The 19399-nt window shown below is 46.6% G+C and overlaps 1 protein-coding gene across 2 annotated transcripts in view; it reads left to right on the forward strand.

The window, feature by feature from the left end:
- LOC144830473 (ATP-dependent 6-phosphofructokinase, muscle type-like) overlaps nt 1-19399 on the forward strand; it is a 409256-nt gene that overhangs the window by 350852 nt on the left and 39005 nt on the right. For both annotated transcript variants that reach the window (XM_078688915.1, XM_078688914.1), the window contains exons 19-20: nt 1638-1699; nt 11626-11737. In XM_078688915.1, coding sequence (XP_078545041.1) covers nt 1638-1699; nt 11626-11737 — 174 coding nt within the window. The remainder of the gene's footprint in view (nt 1-1637; nt 1700-11625; nt 11738-19399) is intronic.

The raw sequence follows: 19399 nt of genomic DNA on the forward strand, positions 1-19399 counted from the left end.
CGTGGACTCAACTATGATAGAGCTGGCAACTGCATCAGAATTATGAGATTGGAAGCGCTTCCACGTATCTGTTCATTTTGGAATGCCGATTTCAGCTGCCAAAAGCAGCTGAAATCTCCATATGAAAATCTGTGTGGAATGAAGGCTTACCTGTGAATTCACACGAGAAATTATGGATTCCCCAGTAATTCCTAATTTCTAAGGATCCCCATTCTCAGGAAAAACCCTGGCCATCTTCCGGCCTATTCTTAAGGCGAGCCTATTACCTAACTTACTGTTTGTATGACAAAATTGATCCACTCGTTCCACAGAAATTACCAATGTGTAGCACCTAATTATTGTGTGTGTGCCTCAAAAATGACTGTTGTGCATCACATTAATTCTCTTGTCGGTACCACCGAAAGTATCAGATGGTGCTGCATTATTCATCTATCCTGGACACATAAATTGTCACTGCATGGGTCATAAATCTGTTTGTACTAGCGAAATTGCAACTGTGTGGTTCATAATTCTAGCGTCCCACTATATATTCTGCAAATAGGATTAAATGCCACTTAATGTGTTAAACCCCTGTTTCAACTGGGCCATGCTGGACCACAGGTTTCTTTGAAGATTATAGCTGAATTAGTAGCATTTGCTTGATATTTTTGCTATTTAGTTCTTGTTGTTTCGTTCATTAACACTTCTTTGACTGAAGGAATTATTCTGACATATTTTAAAATAGTGGTACGTTTTTTCCTGTCTTAAACCTGAATTAAATATTTGTAACAAAGAATCATATTTCTTCAGACTTTTAAGCCAATGACAATTCTTTGTAAACCAGGCCTTAAATTTGGAGCATCAAAGGATTAATCTGTCTGAGCTTTCTTTGCACTGTGTTTCTTGAAGCATAGATGGTGTTGGTGTGGAAGCCAAGGGACACTGGGATATTTGTGTGAAAGAGTCTTTCATGTTTGCGTTTGTGAGTCATGATTGGTTGTACTGGTGGTGGTGCTGTCTCCGATGCGCATTAATTCTATTTTTGTGTAATGGTGCATGTCGTTGACTGACCATACCTGCTGGTGGTGTTGTGTATCATTGACCTATTTGATGCCTGTCAAGAAATCATCCATTGAGGTATCCAATTCGAGAATGGATCCCTAAGCATTGTTGAGAATGATGGATGGCAGTGAGCAGCCGAAACCTCGCATTCGAGCACATATATGGTCAGCTGTTTAAAAATCTTGCAATCTGTTTGAGTGCCCAATCCTATTTGTCCATGCCCGTGGTGAGGACATTAAGTGTCTGTTGGTCAGTGTTGACAAGTCTTGGAGTAATTGTAGGCTGCAACCTCTGTTTTCAAAGATGCATTAGGGCCTGAAGTCAGTTTAGCAAGTATACTTTTGCATCATATTTTCTTTTTCTACATTACCATTTTAAAATGAATCCCACCATTGTTTTGGGGTGATTAAGTTAGTTAAAAGCCATGTTGGAAAAAAGTGCAATCGGAGTGTAGCACTTTGTTCTGCATGGTGCTTTGACATGCACATGGGTCCGAGCCGTCAAATCCGCATTCCGCTAAGACGGTCATATCTTTTTTGTTTGACACGTATTTTGTGTAACATTCTAAAATGGTTACTGTGTTCCCTGACTCCTAGGGGAATGTTGAACATCTCACAGAGAAGATGAAGACCACAGTGAAGAGAGGCCTGGTGCTGAGGTGAGATAGTCCTCTCTTTTCTTTGGAAATCAATAAAGGCGTAATTGGGAGCCCATTTTAGAAAATCACAGGACAAGGTCTGTTACAGTCTTAAATTGTAATAAGTGTGAGTAATCATTAAAAGAAGTACTTCAAGGAACGAGTGCAAACTGTTGTAAGTGCGGGTACATTGCGGTAGAGCAAAATTTATAAATCTGGACATCCCAATCAAGCTTGTTTGATAAAGTCTAAAGTGATGACCGACTGTTTATGGCTGGCACTCACATACTATTTCAGGCTGCAAGAGTACTAAATAGCATCAACCTTGGGCACTGGTGGTGGACCTCTCTCATCCTAATAGAAGGTAAATGGGATGATGAAGATGTATATCCGGGTCAAAGCACTGTTCTTTTTTTTTTTTTTTCACAACAAAGTTTATTGAATAAATCAAGCAAGGTAGTCAACGTGGCACCCCACAATCAGGAGAAACCACCAAGCATTTGGATACATTACATATTGCAGGATCTGAATCCGATCTAGAATCATTGCAAATCATATATATTAGAAACTACCCCCCACCCCTTCCCCACCCCAACGCCCACCACCCACAACCTATCCCACCCCGTGGTCCCTCCCTAACCCTGTGCACGTGTGAAGAAGAAACCGCATTATGTGAGTACAGTGTGGCCGGCATGGCGCTAGACGCGGGCCCATGCAAAGGAGGAAGTATAGAGCTCCTCCTCAGGTTCAACCGGGGGGTCCAGTGGCAAGTCGCTATAATCAGCCCACTTCTTCCATATCTTAAAGTGCTTGCGGGGGCATCCTCGCGCCTCAAATATCGGTCGCTCCAGACCCATACAAAAATCTAATCCTGCTTTCCATGCACACAGAGGAGGGGCCCGTTCATCTTTCCAAGCCCGTGCCAGGTCTCTCTTGGCTAGGACAAGCCCCAGTAGCAGTAGATGGCGCTTATAAATATTCCCCCCCACACCGTCAAGAACGTGAAGCAATCCTAACCGATGGGTGCGGGGCAGGTCCCAGTGCAGCACTTCAGACAGGCAGTTCCACACACCTCTCCAAAAGCCAGCTATTCTTGGACACAGCCATACAGTATGAAGCAGCGAGCCCACCTCTACCCCACAACGCAGGCATTCCGGCGATGCAATCAGTCCAGCTTTCCACAGTCGCTCGCGGGTAAAATAAGCCCTGTGGAGGATTTTAAATTGAATGAACCTGAGCCTCATTGCGATGGCAGTCCCCCGCGGGGATTCTAGAGCCTCCCGCCAATCATCCTCATCCATGGGACCAACATCCACCTCCCAAGCCGTCCGCAGAGGAAGGAGGTCGGAAGCGCAGTGAGTGACCACCGTTTGGTATATTCGGGATACTTTTTTGTCGCCGAGATCGCCCATGAACAATTTCGCCTCAATAGGGCTGAACTCGGGGAGTGAGTCCAAGTCGGCAATGTATGGTGTTAGTGCATGCCGGAGCTGCAGATAGCGGAAAAACTGGGTCCGTGGCATGTGGAACTCCGTGCTGAGTTCCTGGAAGGACTTGAGAGCAACTACAGACATCACATAACCCAGCGACGAGATCCCGATCGCGTCCCATCCACTGAAGCCCGACAGGGAGGCCAGCGCAGGCAGTCGACCGTTACGCCACAGCGGTGTTTCCGCAGTCAGCTTGCCCCACCAGCCCCTACGTCGCAACGCCTAACGCCAAACGACGAAGACAGTTTTCGTAACTCTAGGCAACTCCCGCCGTAGCCGAGCAGAGTAGAGGAGCATGTGAAGCGTATTGTCACCCATTAGTGTGCGTTCCAACGCATAGGCCGGGTCACCCCTATCACCATACCACCAGTCATTCAGGATGAGCAGGTGAGCAGCTTGGTAGTAGGACATGAGGTCCGAGGTGGCGAGTCCTCCACAGTATGTAGATAAGAAGCACGTAAAGCACTGTTCTTTTGATTACGACGTGTTAACATGATTAAGATGTATTAACGTGAATACATGACCATAGGATGATTTAGAGTTGGACAGTAACCATAAATTCAACGACTGGTGGAGGTAATGATAAGTTCTCTGCTGGAGGATTTTCCGCTGGGAGAGAATCCACTGGTGGAATCCCTCCTCGATATCGAGCGGAGTATGTGAGCTCAACCATCTCTAATGCGCAGAATAGCTCAAAAATCCTGTTTAAGCTAGTTAAAGAATTGTCAGGTGCAACTAGTCAAACTGCCCCCTTCTCCCTCCCCTCCCGGTGCTCACTGAATCACAATGCGAGGATCTTGCTAAGTTTTTCCTTAGTAAAGTCGAAAAAATACACTCTGCATTGAATGTGAAGCAAGTCAATGCAACACAGCAAAGTAAGAACTGGATGGTCACATCAAGAAACACTGTACAACTGGATTACCAGAATACCAAATCCATTAATAAATTAGAAAACTGGTCACCTCTAGACATGACATCTTTCAAACGGCTTCTAGACAGATCTTCTCCCTGTTACTGTGAATGAATGAATAAGGTATTTATTGAGCACACGGTGGCCAAGCGGCTTCCTGGCGCTGAGAGCTCTACTGATCAGAACAGAACTGTGCTGCAGAAATTAGAACTGTCGTCACTGAACTTAATTATGGAGCTACTTAATGCTTCCTTACAAGAAGCAACGGTTCCAGAATGGAAGCATGCCATGGTTCTCCCACTTTTGAAAAAAGCTAATGCGGACCTGGCACAACCATCCAACTTTCGGCCTATTTCCTTACTGCCTGTTTTTTCCAAGATTCTGGAAAAACATATTAACCTACAATTAACTCACTTAGTGGATTCTCAAATGTTTCTGCACCCTTCACAGTCTGGATTCAGAGCAGGGTATTCGACAGAAACTACTCTTCTTGGAGAGACTGAAATGATGCACAACCATTTGGATGCGGGATAGACAGTGGCCCTTATATTGCTTGACTCAAGTGCCTCTTTCGACACAATATCTAATTCCGTATTATTGAAAGCCCTACAGTCCATAGGTGTTAGTAGCCCGGCACTTAGTTGGCTGGCTGACTTTCTGTCAGATCGCACGTTCCAAGTCTTTTCTCCCAAGGCTAGCTCCACAACTCATATATCACCTTATGGGGTCCCGCAGAGCTCGATCCTTAGCCCTTTATTGTTCAATATCTATGTCAGGCCTTTGGCTGATATTGCAGAGGAACCTGGGTTGTCTATCTTTTCCTACGCTGATGACACCCAGATTATTTTTTCCCTCTGTGCGGAACGGGTCTCTAAATCATCTCCTCTTCAGACTGGATTAAGGAATATTGCAGGCTGGATGCAAGCCAACCTGCTAAAGCTTAATGGGGAAAAGCCTGGAGTGCTAATTCTGGGGAAGAACAAGGATCTCTGGAGTTCTCAACATAGGCCCACTGAAATGGGTCCACAACCCCCGCCCACACATCAGGTCCGCAACCTAGACTTTATCATTGATGAACATCTATCAATGAAGCAGCAGGTGGTGAAAGTGGCCTCAACATGCTTCACTATCCTTAAATGGCTCAGAAAAATCATTTGGATGTTGCCTGGTCCCACTCAAAGAACTATAGTCCAAGCTCTTGTCACCTCAAGGCTTGATTATGGCAACATCCTGTATCTGGGAGTCCACAAGGATGTGCTACGCAAACTGCACGTGGTTCAGAATGCGGCCGCAAGATTGCTTTGCCAGGTCCCCAATTCGGCTTCCATCTCAGGATATCTTCGGGACTTCCACTCGCTCAGGGTGGAGAATCGAATTAAATTCAAAGTCCTGAGCTATATGTTTAAGATAAAAACTGGCAAAGCACCACAGTACCTGAATGCCTTAGCTCTTCCTTACTTACCCACTCGTCTGCTCCGCTCCTCCACTCAGGCTAAATTCACGGTCCCTAGGATCAGACTGTTGCAAATGGGTGGTCGGTCCTTTTCTTGCCTAGACCCCTCTTTGTGGAATTCCCTTCCGTTGTCACTTCGAATTGAAACAGTTTATGAAAACTTCCAAAAGGGAGTAAAAACTTGGCTGTTTATTCAATAAATCTATTTTTTTTTCCCTTTTCTCTTGTTCCTGTCAGGCGGCGCCGGAAACCTCCGGGTAGATGTGCGCCTTACAAGTTTAAAATAATAATAATAATCGGCAATGCTCCGCCAGAGGAGAATCCTAGAACACTTGCTACTTCTGCCTGCTCTAAATAAAGCCCTCTTGCCCCAGCAGGTAGAACTTTTTTGCTATTAGGAAACCTTTTTCTCTGATTAAGTTGGATCGGCTTAGCTTGTTCCTGTCTTTGTGCTCGTTTTAAGGAAGGCATTTAGTCTTTAAAGGCCAGTTAGGGAGAGATGTTGTGGGCCGAGCATTTCCTCAATTTTTGTTGACACAAAAACCAGGCCACAGCAGACCCTCAAGCATTAAACAGGCTTTGCATACTTTAGGTGAAACCCTCCCACCTTATTAAATGTTGCTACTTCAACCTGTCTCTCTTTGTTCGCTTCTTAGTGGACCCATGTGTCTGTAGCTTACTTATACATTGATGATTTGTATTAGCAGTAATCTGAAAACAACGCTTTTATTGTATTGATTTACTGTCAGCTGCACACATGACCCTACGCTGAAAGTTTCCTTTAATCATTCCTTTAACAAAGCTGGCACACCTTTCCTCTGCAGCAGTTTCTGTCAAAAGATTATTCCATTCATTGAATATGTCGCTATTCATCTGATCCCAGTGTCTCAGGATCCCACTTCAGGTCAGTGTCAGGACAACAATCTCGATTTGGCAGTCTGCCTCTGACTCAGAGCCAAGAAACCTGCCCTATCCAGATACTAACCAGGCCCAGCCCTACACAGCTTCTGAGATCGGATGAGAACAAGAAGAGGCCAGAGAGGCCAACTCATCTCTTCTCTCCATTCTAAACTGAAGTTTTGAGTCAATTTTTTATAACATTTATAAGTATTAATTGTACATGGAAGGGCAGGCCCGTGTTTTGTACGCTCGATGCTTCGATCTTTCCTGCAGCATGTTGATGACTATCATGTTTATCTTCTGTGCCCCGGTAGGGTAGTAGATGATCGAAGAAGTGTGAGAACCGTCCAGGACCAAGAACGCTGTATCATGAGGGTCTTTTTTGGTAAAGGCCTTACAGTACTCATGGAATAAATGATACAACTTTCAAGACATCTGGATACCTTAAAAGACCAAGTTCTTGTATTTAGCTGTCTGTCTTTTCCATTTCAGCTTCAGGAGCCTGTTACAATGTAACCTCAGATAGTCCCTCAAAAAAAAAAAAAAAGGAATAAATGGGAAAATAAAGCTCTCACCACCCACCACCAATGACCGTGATTGAGACGTGCTTAGCCTTTATATTATATGCATTCAGGCAAGTACCCTTGAACCCCAGAGGGGTGCTTCTGTGAATATACAAAATATACATTGTATGAGTCCCCTGGTATCAGGATTGATTTTAGCTGGAGTGCTCGACTCACTCAAGGACCCCAGCATATTTGCAGGACTTTCCTTGTGTTGTAGTCTGTACCTCAGACCATGGTGCCCTGGGGCATATTACTCACCTCACTCTGCCAGGCTGCTTTCAGCTAGGCACTGTTTGCCAGTCCTCTGCTCCCTCCATTCATTGATGGAATCTCGGTGGCAGCCAACTTCCAAATGGGAATGATGGCAATAAGCTCCTGGATGTCATCCAACTGTCTTAAACTCAATTCTGATAAGACAGAAGTGATGACATTCGGGAGGCTTCAACCCACCTGGTCCCCACAATGGTGGCCTCACCAGATGGGACAACCACCAGAACCTGTAACGAAGGTACGCAACCTGGGCGTTATCTTCGATAACAAGCTGTCATTTCAGCAACATGCTAATGCAGTGGTTTCTTCTTCCTTTTACACACTAAAAAGGATAAAAAAATTAATCCCATACCTTCCTCCTCATGCAGGCAAAACCCTGGTCAGTACTCTGGTATTCTCCAAAACTGACTACTGCAACGCACTGTTTCTCAATGCACAACAAAAGGTCCTCAATAAACTGCAAACAGTGCAGAATGCAGCAGCCAGGACACTGCTATCCATCCCGAAGTTTGCATCGGTCTCCCCCTACATCCGACAGCTGCACTGGCTGCCGGTGAGGAGCCGTATCAAATTTAAAGCATTATGCATAGCATATAAGGCTATCCATGATCACGGACCCCTATTCTTAAGAAGAGCCTTTCGACCGCTTGAACACACAAGAACCTTGCGGTCATCCTCAGCACATTTACTTATGGTCCCCTGTACAAGAAGGGCCAACTGGGGCGACAAACGCTTCTCAGTGGCAACAGCCATTTTGTGGAACACACTCCCTCTACACATCAAGTGTGCTCCGACCCTTCTTAAATTCAGAAAGAAACTAAAAACCTGGCTGTTCCCTGCCTAAACCTCCCTACCCCCTCCCCATGAGAGTTCTGCATCTACAGCGCCGAGACACCCAAGGGTATTTGCGCGCTCTAAAAATTGCCAAAATAAATAAATAAATAAATAAATTGTTTGGCTCACTTATCTTTGATTAGTGGTTCCTCTTCTCTTCTTTCTTGAACGTTGGTATTCCTTGTCTCTTCCTCTCCTCCCTAAACACGTACTATGTTGGTCCCTCATCAAACTTATTGTTAGAAATGAGGGTCTCTAGTTGGCAGAGGTAGGTACCTTTGTCCGAGTAAGGGTCCTTCTTTACAGTCAGGCTAAGGGGGATACTCTTCTAAAATAACCCCTGCTCACCCCCTTGGTAGCTTGGCACAAGCAGATAGGCTGATCTCAGTGGCAGTGTGTAAAGCATTTGTGAACACATATAGTAATACAGTGAAAACACTATAAATGGACACCACACCAGTTTAGAACAATAAGTAATCTTTATCTAAACCAAAACAAGACCAAACGATAAAAGTCCACAACACAGCTTTCCAGATATCCTTAAAGAATAGGTTATTCACTCAAATAAATTTTGTAGCAACAAATACCTCCACCTAGAGTTATAAAGATGTCGTGACAAATGAAAATCCCAAAGTACGGCGCCGACTGCGAAGTGCATGGCGCCAGGCGTGGAGTCAAGCAGTCCCCCACAGAACAGTACCTTGGAAACAGTGAAAGCAAAGACGGTGCACGGCGTCAGGGAGGTGATGCTTTGTTAGCGCCAGGCGGCGTCGGTGCCTTGCTGCGATGCAGGGAAGGTGAGACGTCGGTTCCTTACTGTGTTGGGGAGCTGATGTCACGGTGGCGGCGAGGCGTCAGTTCCTTACAACTGTGCAGGTGAAAGGAAATCTCCTCTTCCTACTGTAAATGCAGCCCAGGTCTATTCAGCCCAGCCCTGAGTCATCAGACTCTTTGGAGCCACTGCACCTCCCCAGCCCCTGACACTCCAAACCGAGACAGTCAATCCACATCCCAACAGAGGCACACTGGATGGCTAAGCAAGAAAATACCTACTTTCTAAAAGTGATATTTTCAAACACAGAATGTAAAAATTACCCTCACTAAAAGATGCATTTTGACATTCTGAGTTCAGGCATACTAAGCTTTATTTTCCTACTTTGTTCCCAGGGGTAGTTAGGATTATTAGATGTTATAAGTAAACTCCCCATTCAATCCTTGCAATAGCGAAAAATGAAATTGGCAGTATTTCACTATCAGGACATGCCACACACAGCAGGGCATGTCCTTTGTTAGCAACAATAATTAATAAGAGGTATATAGTCAAGAAGAATGCGTGCTGTTCTGAAATCAAGTTGCGGTCAAGATCGTGGATCAAAAAGCAAAGAAATTACACTAGGCTGAAAAACTCCCATCAGCCACCATTGTGGCGGAATTTCATCATGTGGGATACAAATGGTTAATCCAAATCTCGCCCAACCTATCCGATGATGGTGCAGAGACGGATGACCGAGGTAACCTTCTAGCCACAGTGTATTTTAAAGTGGTGCTGATAGATGTGCAGTGCTCAGTGAAAATATGTGTAATATAAAAATAACTACTAGGACAGAAAATGTGTTTAATAGGCACTGTTCTAGTGTTAAGATTAAAAATGTGCCTAATAGTTTGGAAATATAACTATAGGGTGGCACAGTGCAGTGTGGTCAACATGTTTCAGCTGTTAGGAATGAAGTATCCAGCTTTCGTCAGGACCGTGATGGAATGGCAACTGCAGAATAAGTGATTTGTACAATATAAATTCAAACAACAAATATATTCCTACCAGGAACTTGGAGCCCCAATGTTAGCTGGCGGAAAATTGGATAAATCGTCCTTTTCCCAGCGTTATGTGGGAAATACCCTCACCTCACCCGGCACCCGCTCGGGATAGAATGAGGCCCAGCTCTGTCCGTCGGTACCTCTGGCCAGCTGTCCTTTGTTACACACACACTGCATCCTGCCCACAGGGGTACCTTAAGCCTACCTTAGGGGTGACTAACATGTAAGAAAAGGGAAGGGTAGGGCCTGGTAAGTGGGTGCACTTGCCAAGTTGACATGGTAGTACTAGACTGCTCACAGATACTGCAGTGGCAGATCAGTCACATTTACAGGCTGCTTATGTGGGTGTCACAATCAGTGCTGCAGGCCCACTAGCAGCATTTGATTTACAGGCCCTGGGCACACACAGTGCACTGGACTAGGGACAGACTATTAAATCAAATATGCCACTTTGGCACTAAACAGCAGTGGCAAAGTGCCCAAAGCATCTAGACCAGCAAAACGGAGTCCAACACACAGCAAAAACACAGGAGTTCAAGGCGCAAAATACAGGAGAAACCCACGCCAATGATGCCAGGTCTAACACTTATCATAACTCCTTGGGACGAGCCTCCTCGGGCTTCCTGATCCCATGTCACATCAGCGGGTCTAGAACTTGGCAGTTTCTGAGACTTCAATCTTGGAGCTGTATCTGCCAGAGGTGAACACGAAGGGACAGAATCATTACAGCGACAGCATCCAGCATCCTGTCAGAGTGCTTTACAGATGAATAAAAAGCACAATATTATACAATCTCATCATTGCTGCTGTAAAATATAAATAAAATCATAAAAATACAGCTGGCTTATGTCAGAGTACCTAAACAAATGTATTACCAGAACTTTTTTTGAAAATGTAACACTTGGGGTATCCAAACCTTCTCCACTCAGTCGTTCATTACCTTTGTGCCCAACTAGAAAAGGCCTAGATGTGAACCTCCAGAAATAGGACTTTGGCAATTTAAAGTAGGCTCCATTTTAGTTCTCCAAATGAAAACTAGTAGGTAGGTTTACTGAAAAATGGTAAAAACGTACTTTTTAAAAGTGGTCTTATCGCCCCCTTAGTGTATCGCACAAAATACTGCATTTTCGAAAACTCAGAAAAACGATTTACCCTCTCATTTGGATGCGCGGAGCAACTGTAGTTAAATAAAGAACTTTTTGTTACAGTTAGTTTCTGTTTTTGAAAGTTACCACTAAGTTTGGTAGTTCCTGCATCGAGTCTTGCGAGCTCCAGTCGATATTCTCCAGTGACATAGAACAAACCAGCGCTTTTTGGGGTGGACGCAGAATGAAGTGGAATTTCCAAGTTGCTCATTTTCAAGAAACAGCAAGGGATTCAAAAACATCTTTTTTTCTATGAACCGCTTTATTTGCATATACAATAATCGTGAAAGTTTCAGAGAAAGTATATGTGCACCACCTCAGAGTGATAGAAGATACGGTGCTTCGTGACCATGTGTATATCAGTAACATGCAGTTATGAGATAGAAGGTGAAAGGAGGAGTAGTCTTCCTGTTATTGGCGATCCTGAGGGTGAACCAGATGATTTAATGTGATTTAATGTGGCAATAAAACACCCCATGACTACTGCGGCAGCCCCTTACACGCTAGATGGACAGGCTTCCATAATCAAGCATTGACTTGCTGTTTTTTTGTGTTACTTTGCAGGAATGAGAAGTGCAACGATAACTACACCACAGATTTTATATTTAATTTGTACTCGGAAGAGGGCAAAGGAATCTTTGACTGCAGGAAGAATGTCCTTGGACACATGCAGCAGGTAAATATGACGGGACATAGACACTTTTTGAGGATGGAATATTCCTCCTTTTAGGCAAACGGATGAATAGGGTTACATTGTGATTTACACGGGATCCCAGAATTTGGTGAAGTGGGAGAGCTGGTATGTTCTGATTTCATCCTCAGCAACCAACACAGTAAACTACATTACCAGCGAGAACACAAACATGCATATTTCCTTATTTGTTGTTCTTATAATAATCCAAAACCACCAAAATAGGGAATCACTGGATCAATCTCAGAATTTTACCATAAACACATATCTATGTAAATCATGAATTACCGAAGTATGTCTTTGAAAACCAGATCCATGCCAGATTTTCAGGATACCCACTTAAGCTAACTTGTATATGAAAAGAACCTAAGTGAAAATTCTCTTTGTATTCGGTGGGCCTTGAAATTCAGGCACAGATCTGGACACTGCGGATATAAACAATTGCCATGTAGATTTCGTAGATAAAAATCTATACCATGTTAATCGCCTCACGAGTCAGCATGTGCCTTAGTGGACCAAGAAAAATAATTCCGGGTTAAAAAACATATTTAAGATGGGAAGCGGATCTCTCCAGGAAGCAAGCCAGCTGTGTACCTGTCTTATCATTTTGGGGACTATCATCGATAGTGGTGACCCTATGTCTTACTATATTTGGACCTCGCTTTCTCAAGGAAGGATGTAGAAACCCAAGCTAAGTTCTAGTTCTTTATATTGGTGTTGGAAGAGATCATTACAGATCACAAAAGGAAACCGCATTCTGCAACCCTAGTGTGGACATGTGAGACAGTCTTTGGTTTGATACGACATGCTGTCCTCCAAGTAGTTGGGGAACTCAGTTTTTTTCCAGGTTCAGGTTACACAAGATTACACACAAAAGGACACGCCTCGTCCAAAAGTGGTGCAGTGGTCTGTGTTAATGGATCTTAACCCCTTCTGCGCTCATGACGAGCTGAGCTCGTCATGAGTTGTGCCGCTCGCACGCTGATGACGAGCTCAGCTCGTCATGTAACACGGCTTTTTGAAAAAAGCCGCGCAGCGCAAAAATAGCGGCCGCACGCATGCGGTTAAAGATCTTTAACGAATACCAGCACAGTTTAGGCACTGGCGCCCCACATCCACTATAACACTGTGCCCGTCTCAAATTCTAGATATGGGGAGATGGTCCGAGGTAGTTTCAACTTGTGTTGAACTTAAAATAGCCAGTATCCCTAAATCTATGATGTTTAGTTCCCATTGTTAGATCTGTTCTGGGCAGAGCTTCTAGTAGGAAGGAGAGGTGTGGCACAGCGGCCAGAGCGGCTGACTTGGGAGCACGGGTACGAGGTTCGATCCCCTGCGGCAGCTCAGCTCAGCATCACGTGACTCTGGGCAATAGCTCACTAATTCTCCCTGACAGCCCCCAAGCGCCTGGATACCCTTAGGGAGATAAGTTAGCACATTACAAAATGTGGAATTATAACATAGCAGGAAAGAACAATGTAAATTGTACTGTCTAGAAATTATATGTGTTCCTCTACATCAATCAATCAATCAATCACTGGATTTGTAAAGTGCACTACTTACCCGTGAGGGTCTCAAGGCGCTGTGGGGGGGGGGGTGCTGCTACTGCTCGAAGAGCCAGGTCTTAAGGAGCTTCCTGAAGGTTAGCAAGTCCTGGGTCCGCCGCAGATGGATGGGGAGGGTGTTCCAGGTCTTGGTGGCGAGGAAGGAGAAGGATCTGCCGCCGGATGTTGTTAGATGGATGCGCGGGACGGTGGCGAGGGCAAGGCTAGCGGAGCGAGCTGGCGGGCGGGGGTGTAGAAGTTGAGTCTGTTGTTCAGGTAGGCTGGTACGGTGTTGTGAAGTGCTTTGTGTGCGTGGGTGAGGAGCTTGAAGATGATTCTCTTGTTGACGGGGAGCCAGTGCAGGTCTCCTAGGTGGGGGGTGATGTGGCTGCGTCGAGGGATATTGAGGATCAGGCGCGCGGAGGCGTTCTGGATGCGTTGCAGCCGTTGTAGGTTTTTGGTCGGGATTCCTGCGTAGAGTGCGTTGCCGAAGTCCAGCCTGCTGCTGACGAGGGCTTGGGTCACTGTTCCTCTGGTTTCGGATGGGATCCACTTGTAGATCCTGCGGAACATGCGGAGGGTGTTGTAGCAGGAGGAGGAGACGGCGTTGACCTGTTTTGACATGGAGAGGGAGGAGTCGAGGATGAATCCTAGGTTGCGTGCGTGGTCCGTGGGTGTCGGTGCTGTTCCCAGTGATGTCGGCCACCAGGAGTTGTCCCAGGCAGAGGAGATGGGGCCGAGGATGAGGACTTCCGTCTTGTCTGAGTTCAGTTTCAGGCGGCTGCTCCTCATCCACTCGGCGACGGCCTTCATTCCCTCGTGGAAGTTGGTTTTGGCAGTGTGCGGGTCCTTGGTGAGGGAAGAGGATGAGTTGGGTGTCGGCGTAGGAGATGATGTTCAGGTCATGCTGGCGGGCCACTTGTGCGAGGGGGGCCATGTAGACGTTGAACAGGGTCGGGCTGAGGGATGAGCCTTGGGGTACGCCGCAGGTAATGTTGGTGGCTTCGGATCGGAAGGGTGGGAGGCGGACTCTCTGGGTTCTGTCGGAGAGGAAGGATGTGGTCCAGTCCAGGGCCTTCTTCTGGATTCCGGCCTCTTGGAGGCGTGTTCTTAGTGTGCCGTGGCAGACCGCGTCGAAGGCGGCTGATAGGTCCAGGAGGATGAGGGCTGAAGTTTCGCCGTTGTCGAGTTGGCGCCTGATGTCGTATGTGGCGGTGATGAGGGCTGTCTCTGTGCTGTGGTTTCTTCTGAATCCGGACTGGGATGGGTCTGAGATGTTGTTGTCCTCGAGGTGGCGGGTCAGCTGTATGTTGGCAATTTTCTCGATGACCTTCGCCGGGAAAGGGAGCAGGGAGATGGGCCGGAAGTTCTTGAGGTCGTTGGGGTCCGCCTTGGGCTTCTTGAGGAGGGCGTTGACTTCGGCGTGCTTCCAGCTTTCCGGGAATGTTGCTGTGTTGAAGGAGATGTTGATGACCTACCGTAGTTGGGGTGCAATGGTTGCGTCTGCATTGTTGAAAACATGGTGCGGGCAGGGGTCGGATGGAGATCCTGAGTGGGTGGAGTTCATGACCTTGCGTGTCTCGTCGTCGTTGACGTGGGCCCAGGAGGTCAGCTGGTTGGTGCAGGTGGCGATCGGGGTGGGGTCTGTTGTGGTCGGAGCGGACGGGGTGTTGAGGCTGTCGTGGATGTCGACGATCTTTCGATGGAAGAAGGTGGCCAGTGAGTCTCACAGATCTTGCGTGGGCGAGATGTCGTTGGTGTTGGCGCTGGGGTTGGAGAGTTCCTTCACTATGTTGAAGAGCTCTTTGCTGTTGTGTGTGTTGTTATTCAGGCGTGCTATGAAGGAAGATCTCATGGCTGTTCTGATGAGGTGGTGATGTCTGCGGAGGGCGTCTTTCTGGGTTGCGTGGCTGTCAGGTGTGCGGTCGTGAAGCCATTTCTTCTCCTGCTTCCGGCATGTCCGTTTGGAGGTCTGGAGTTCTTCGGTGAACCAGGCGGCTTTCTTGCTGTGGTGGTTGAAGGAGGGTTTCCTGAGAGGGGCGAGAGCGTTGGCGCAGTCGTCGATCCACTGTCTGAAGTTACGGGCGGCGGCGGCTGGGTCGGTGGGATCGGCGGGTGGGCTCCTGGCGAGGGTGGAGGTCAGCTGGGCCTCAGTGACCTTGCTCCAGCAGCGGCGGGGCAGCTGCTGGGTGCGGTGGTGCGTGGTTGGCTTCCTGAAGGTGAAATGGATGCAGTGGTGGTCGGTCTAGTGGAGTTCGGTGGTGCTGTTGAAGGAGACGTGGGTGCTTGTGGCGAAGACGGGGTCGAGCGTGCGGCCGGCACCTTGTGTGGGTTCGGTGACAAGCTGTTTGAGACCGAGGTTGTTGATCAGGGTGGCGGAGTTGGCGTCGTTGTTGTTCTCAAGGTGGAAGTTCAGGTCCCCGAAGAGGATGTAGTCCGTGGAGTCGAGTGCGTGGGTGCTGGCGAGGTCGGCGATGGAGTCGCTGAACAGGGCCCGTGGTCCAGGGGGTCTGTAGACGAGTGTTCCTCTGAGGGTGGTGTTGGGGTCGGTGTGGATCCGGAAGTGGAGGTGTTCGGCGGAGTTGAGGGAGTCGTCTGCGAGGGTGTGGACCTGGAGGGTGGACTTGTGGACGATGGCTATTCCTCCTCCGATTCTGTTGGTGCGTCGGTCTCTGCGGGAGATCTTGTAGCCGTCCGGGATGGCTATGGCAATGTCCGGTGCCGAGGAGTCGTTCCATCAGGTCTCGGTCAGGAAGGTGACGTCTGGGGCAGAGGAGTCGTGTAGGTCGCAGAGCTCGATGGCGTGTTTGCGTGTGGAGTGGGTGTTGAGGAGTATGCAGCGGAGGTGGTTGGGTCCAGTTCTTGGAGGCTTGGTGGTTCTGTCACAGGTGAAGTTGCAGGTGTGGCAGGAGAAGGGTCCGTGGGTGCTCTTCGGGGTGGCTTGGAAGCAGCGGTTGTCTCGGCCGTTGTTGAGAGCGTGGAGGGTGTTGGCGTCGTATCGGATTCTGGCGTCGTGGCGTGCGCGGGGTCCAGGGGTTCTGTCGCTGGGCGCGGTCCAGGCGCGGACGGGTGCAGACGGGCTTGCCTTTGGCGCGCCTACGGCGCGCAATCGGCACGTCCGCTGCACGTCTGGGCAGCGCCCGCCATATGAGCGGAGAGGGAGGGAGGAGCAGCTGGGAGGCGGGAGTGGGGCGGCGAGGCGGCGTGGCCGCAGGAGGCAGCGGCGGGGAAAAACTAGGGAACAGGAAGGCAAAAGGGGGTGGGGGGGGTTGCGAGCTGGCGAAACAGGGGTTTGTAGAGGCAGAAAAATAAACAAAATACCCAACTGGCACAAGGCAGGCAGAATCAGGCAAATGAGCAAAGGCTGGCGATCTGGGCCGGAGTAGCGGTCTCAGGCGGCCGCGAACTCGCGCTGGAAAGGCCGCAGCGAGACGGCGGTCAAGGTGGAGTTGAGTGGCGGCAGGGGGGCGATCCGGGCGACATCGGACCTTTCGCCACCTGCACTGCAGGTATACCACCACAGCAGGAGCAGACAGGGAGATGCCTGTCTCACATCAACCGTCTACACATAATAAGGATTACATGACTACTACCAGATTGGTGCTTACAAGTTTGTGTTATGTGACAATTTGGGCATATCATTAATATAAGATTAAACCTTTTTTACTTTTTATTTTACACAGCAGCTCCACTTCACCAATTCAAACAACGATTAGCTAAAATGTTTTCCACTCTTATTTCATGAATTTCACTGTTTCCAAGAAAAGAAGGTATTTTGATTTTCATTCGGTTGTCCGCAGATTTTTCACTATGTTTTTAAATAACTACCACATTATTTCGATTTGCATTGCTATTTTTGGTTAAAGTAAGCACTTGAAGAAAGAGAAAGTAGTTTCAAGAAATTGTTTATGTTGTGTCTTTATTCTGATTTAGTAGTAATTCCCAATACTGGTCTAAAGTTTTTAAATAAAATATTCAAATGATAGCGAAATACTGAAAGCTTTTGGCACATTTAAACAGGTGAACTGCAGTGTTGTCAAACAAGAAGTGTGCTTGTATGTAACAGCAAAAGCAAAAGCAAATGAATGAATTAAATGGAGCTTATAACGCGCGACACCTGCTCCGCAGCCGCAGAGTGCCCGCCGCTAAAGACCCATGAGTGATGAACAGTAATGAAATCTGAGTAAAAAGCCAAGCCTTAAGCCTATTCCTAAACTAAGGTTCCGAGGCCAGAGAACGATGGTCATAAGCGAGCTTATTCCAAGCTCTAGCTGCTGACTAAAAAGAACAGGAGCAGCCACCTTTTCTGGTTAGCAACACCCGCAGAATCTTAAAACCTCATTAGAGGAACATCTCCCTGCCAGGAGTGAAAGGAAGTGTTCTGGCAGCATGATTTTGAGATCCGGAGTGAGACAAAGTTCTATAAGTCAATACTAAAGAACCATCTTCTAGACAGGAATCCAATGGAGAGACCTCAGATAAGGCGAGACTGAAGTTCTAAAAGGTGTCTTAAGAGTGAGATGCTTAACCACATTCTGCACAATCTGGAGTCTCTTGACTAGATGATCCGGGATCCTCAAATACACGATATTGGCATAGTCCAGTCTAGAGGTGATCAAGGCATGGCCAACTCCTTTCCTGGCGACAGTGGAAGAAAGTGCAGGAATTTCGTGAGTGCTCGAAGCAGGCCAAAACAGGTTCTTCCCACTGCCGCCACTTGGGGCAGAAGGTAGAACTTGTTGTCAAATGTTGACCCCCAGATTTTTCAAGATTTCCGCCTGAAAAGACGGAGAAGGGGCTGTAGTGGGCCAGCAAGCAGCCCATCTGTCAGGAGAAAATGATCCAAATAGAAGGATTTCTGTTTCATCCATATTGCACATCATGTGATTGAGCCACATCCAGTCAAATACGCTGTTAAACATGACTAAAGTTGGCCTGTGTTGAGATCCTCCCCCTTATTAAAGGAAAAGGGAGCTGTGTGTCATCCTCATGTGAAACTACCTTGGCTCCAAAAGACTCAACTAACTTCGCCAAATGTGATGGAACGTTAAAAGTAGTAAGGTTCAGTGTTGATCCCTGTGGTACACTCGAGGCAGAGACTTGTAACCCAATGAGAAACTAGCCATCCTGAATGCTTGACCTCTGTTCTCCAAGAAAAATGTAATCAGGGCACAGTATCGTCGCCCCTCCGCTGTGAGTGCAGAAAACGTGAAAAACAAAATGGTAATCAAACAAATGTATTACCATTTTCATTTCAAAATGCTTTATTCGGTTTGTACAGGTACAACCATATAGCAACATACATAAGTACAGTTTCAAATCATATTTATGTAAGTTTGAAAATGAAGCAATTAAAATTACATCAATATCCATGCCAATCTTATTTAAGTCAATAAGATGTTTCACTTGAGTACAAAAGTCAGGTCGCCAATGTAAAGTGCAAAATCTAAAAGACCTATTATATGCATAAAGTGCTATTGACATGTGCAAATATGCAAAATTAGAGGTAAAGTGCAACGTCTGTTAGGTCACTTTAACATTTTAGCAGCAATTTGTTTGCAATAAAGGTTTGTGCAAAACGCCAGTGCAAAAATGCAAAACCGAAAGGCAATCATTACCATAGGTGCTTTCGGTAGATGTAAATATGCAGAATAAATATAGAAGTGCATATGAATAAATACACATACAAACAGTGTAACTCAAATGATAAGTCATGGATAAAATAAGACACATTCGTAACATAAAATGTAGCAGCCAGGGGGTAAACGAGGGTAAACGGGGGAGGGAAAAGTCATATAATGATTGATTTCCTATGCCAGATACATTTTAGGATATAGGTGGCCACACGATAACACACATCCGGGGAAGCCAGATCAAACAACAATTGCATTGCAGCTCTTGTATTGCACATATTATGTTCTAAAAATAATTGCTTCAGATAAAACTTTCTAAAACCAATATAAAAATTACAAAAAAAGTAAAAAGTGGCAGATGCTCTGCTTAGATTTCCCATCACATGGACACAGACATGTCCCGGGTTTTTTTACAGTAGGGAAGGCCACCAAATGGTGGACTATTCCCAGCCTCAGGCGAGCTAGGACAA

This window comes from Lissotriton helveticus, chromosome 1_1 (genome assembly GCF_964261635.1).
Source record: "Lissotriton helveticus chromosome 1_1, aLisHel1.1, whole genome shotgun sequence".
Classification (NCBI taxonomy): domain Eukaryota; kingdom Metazoa; phylum Chordata; class Amphibia; order Caudata; family Salamandridae; genus Lissotriton; species Lissotriton helveticus.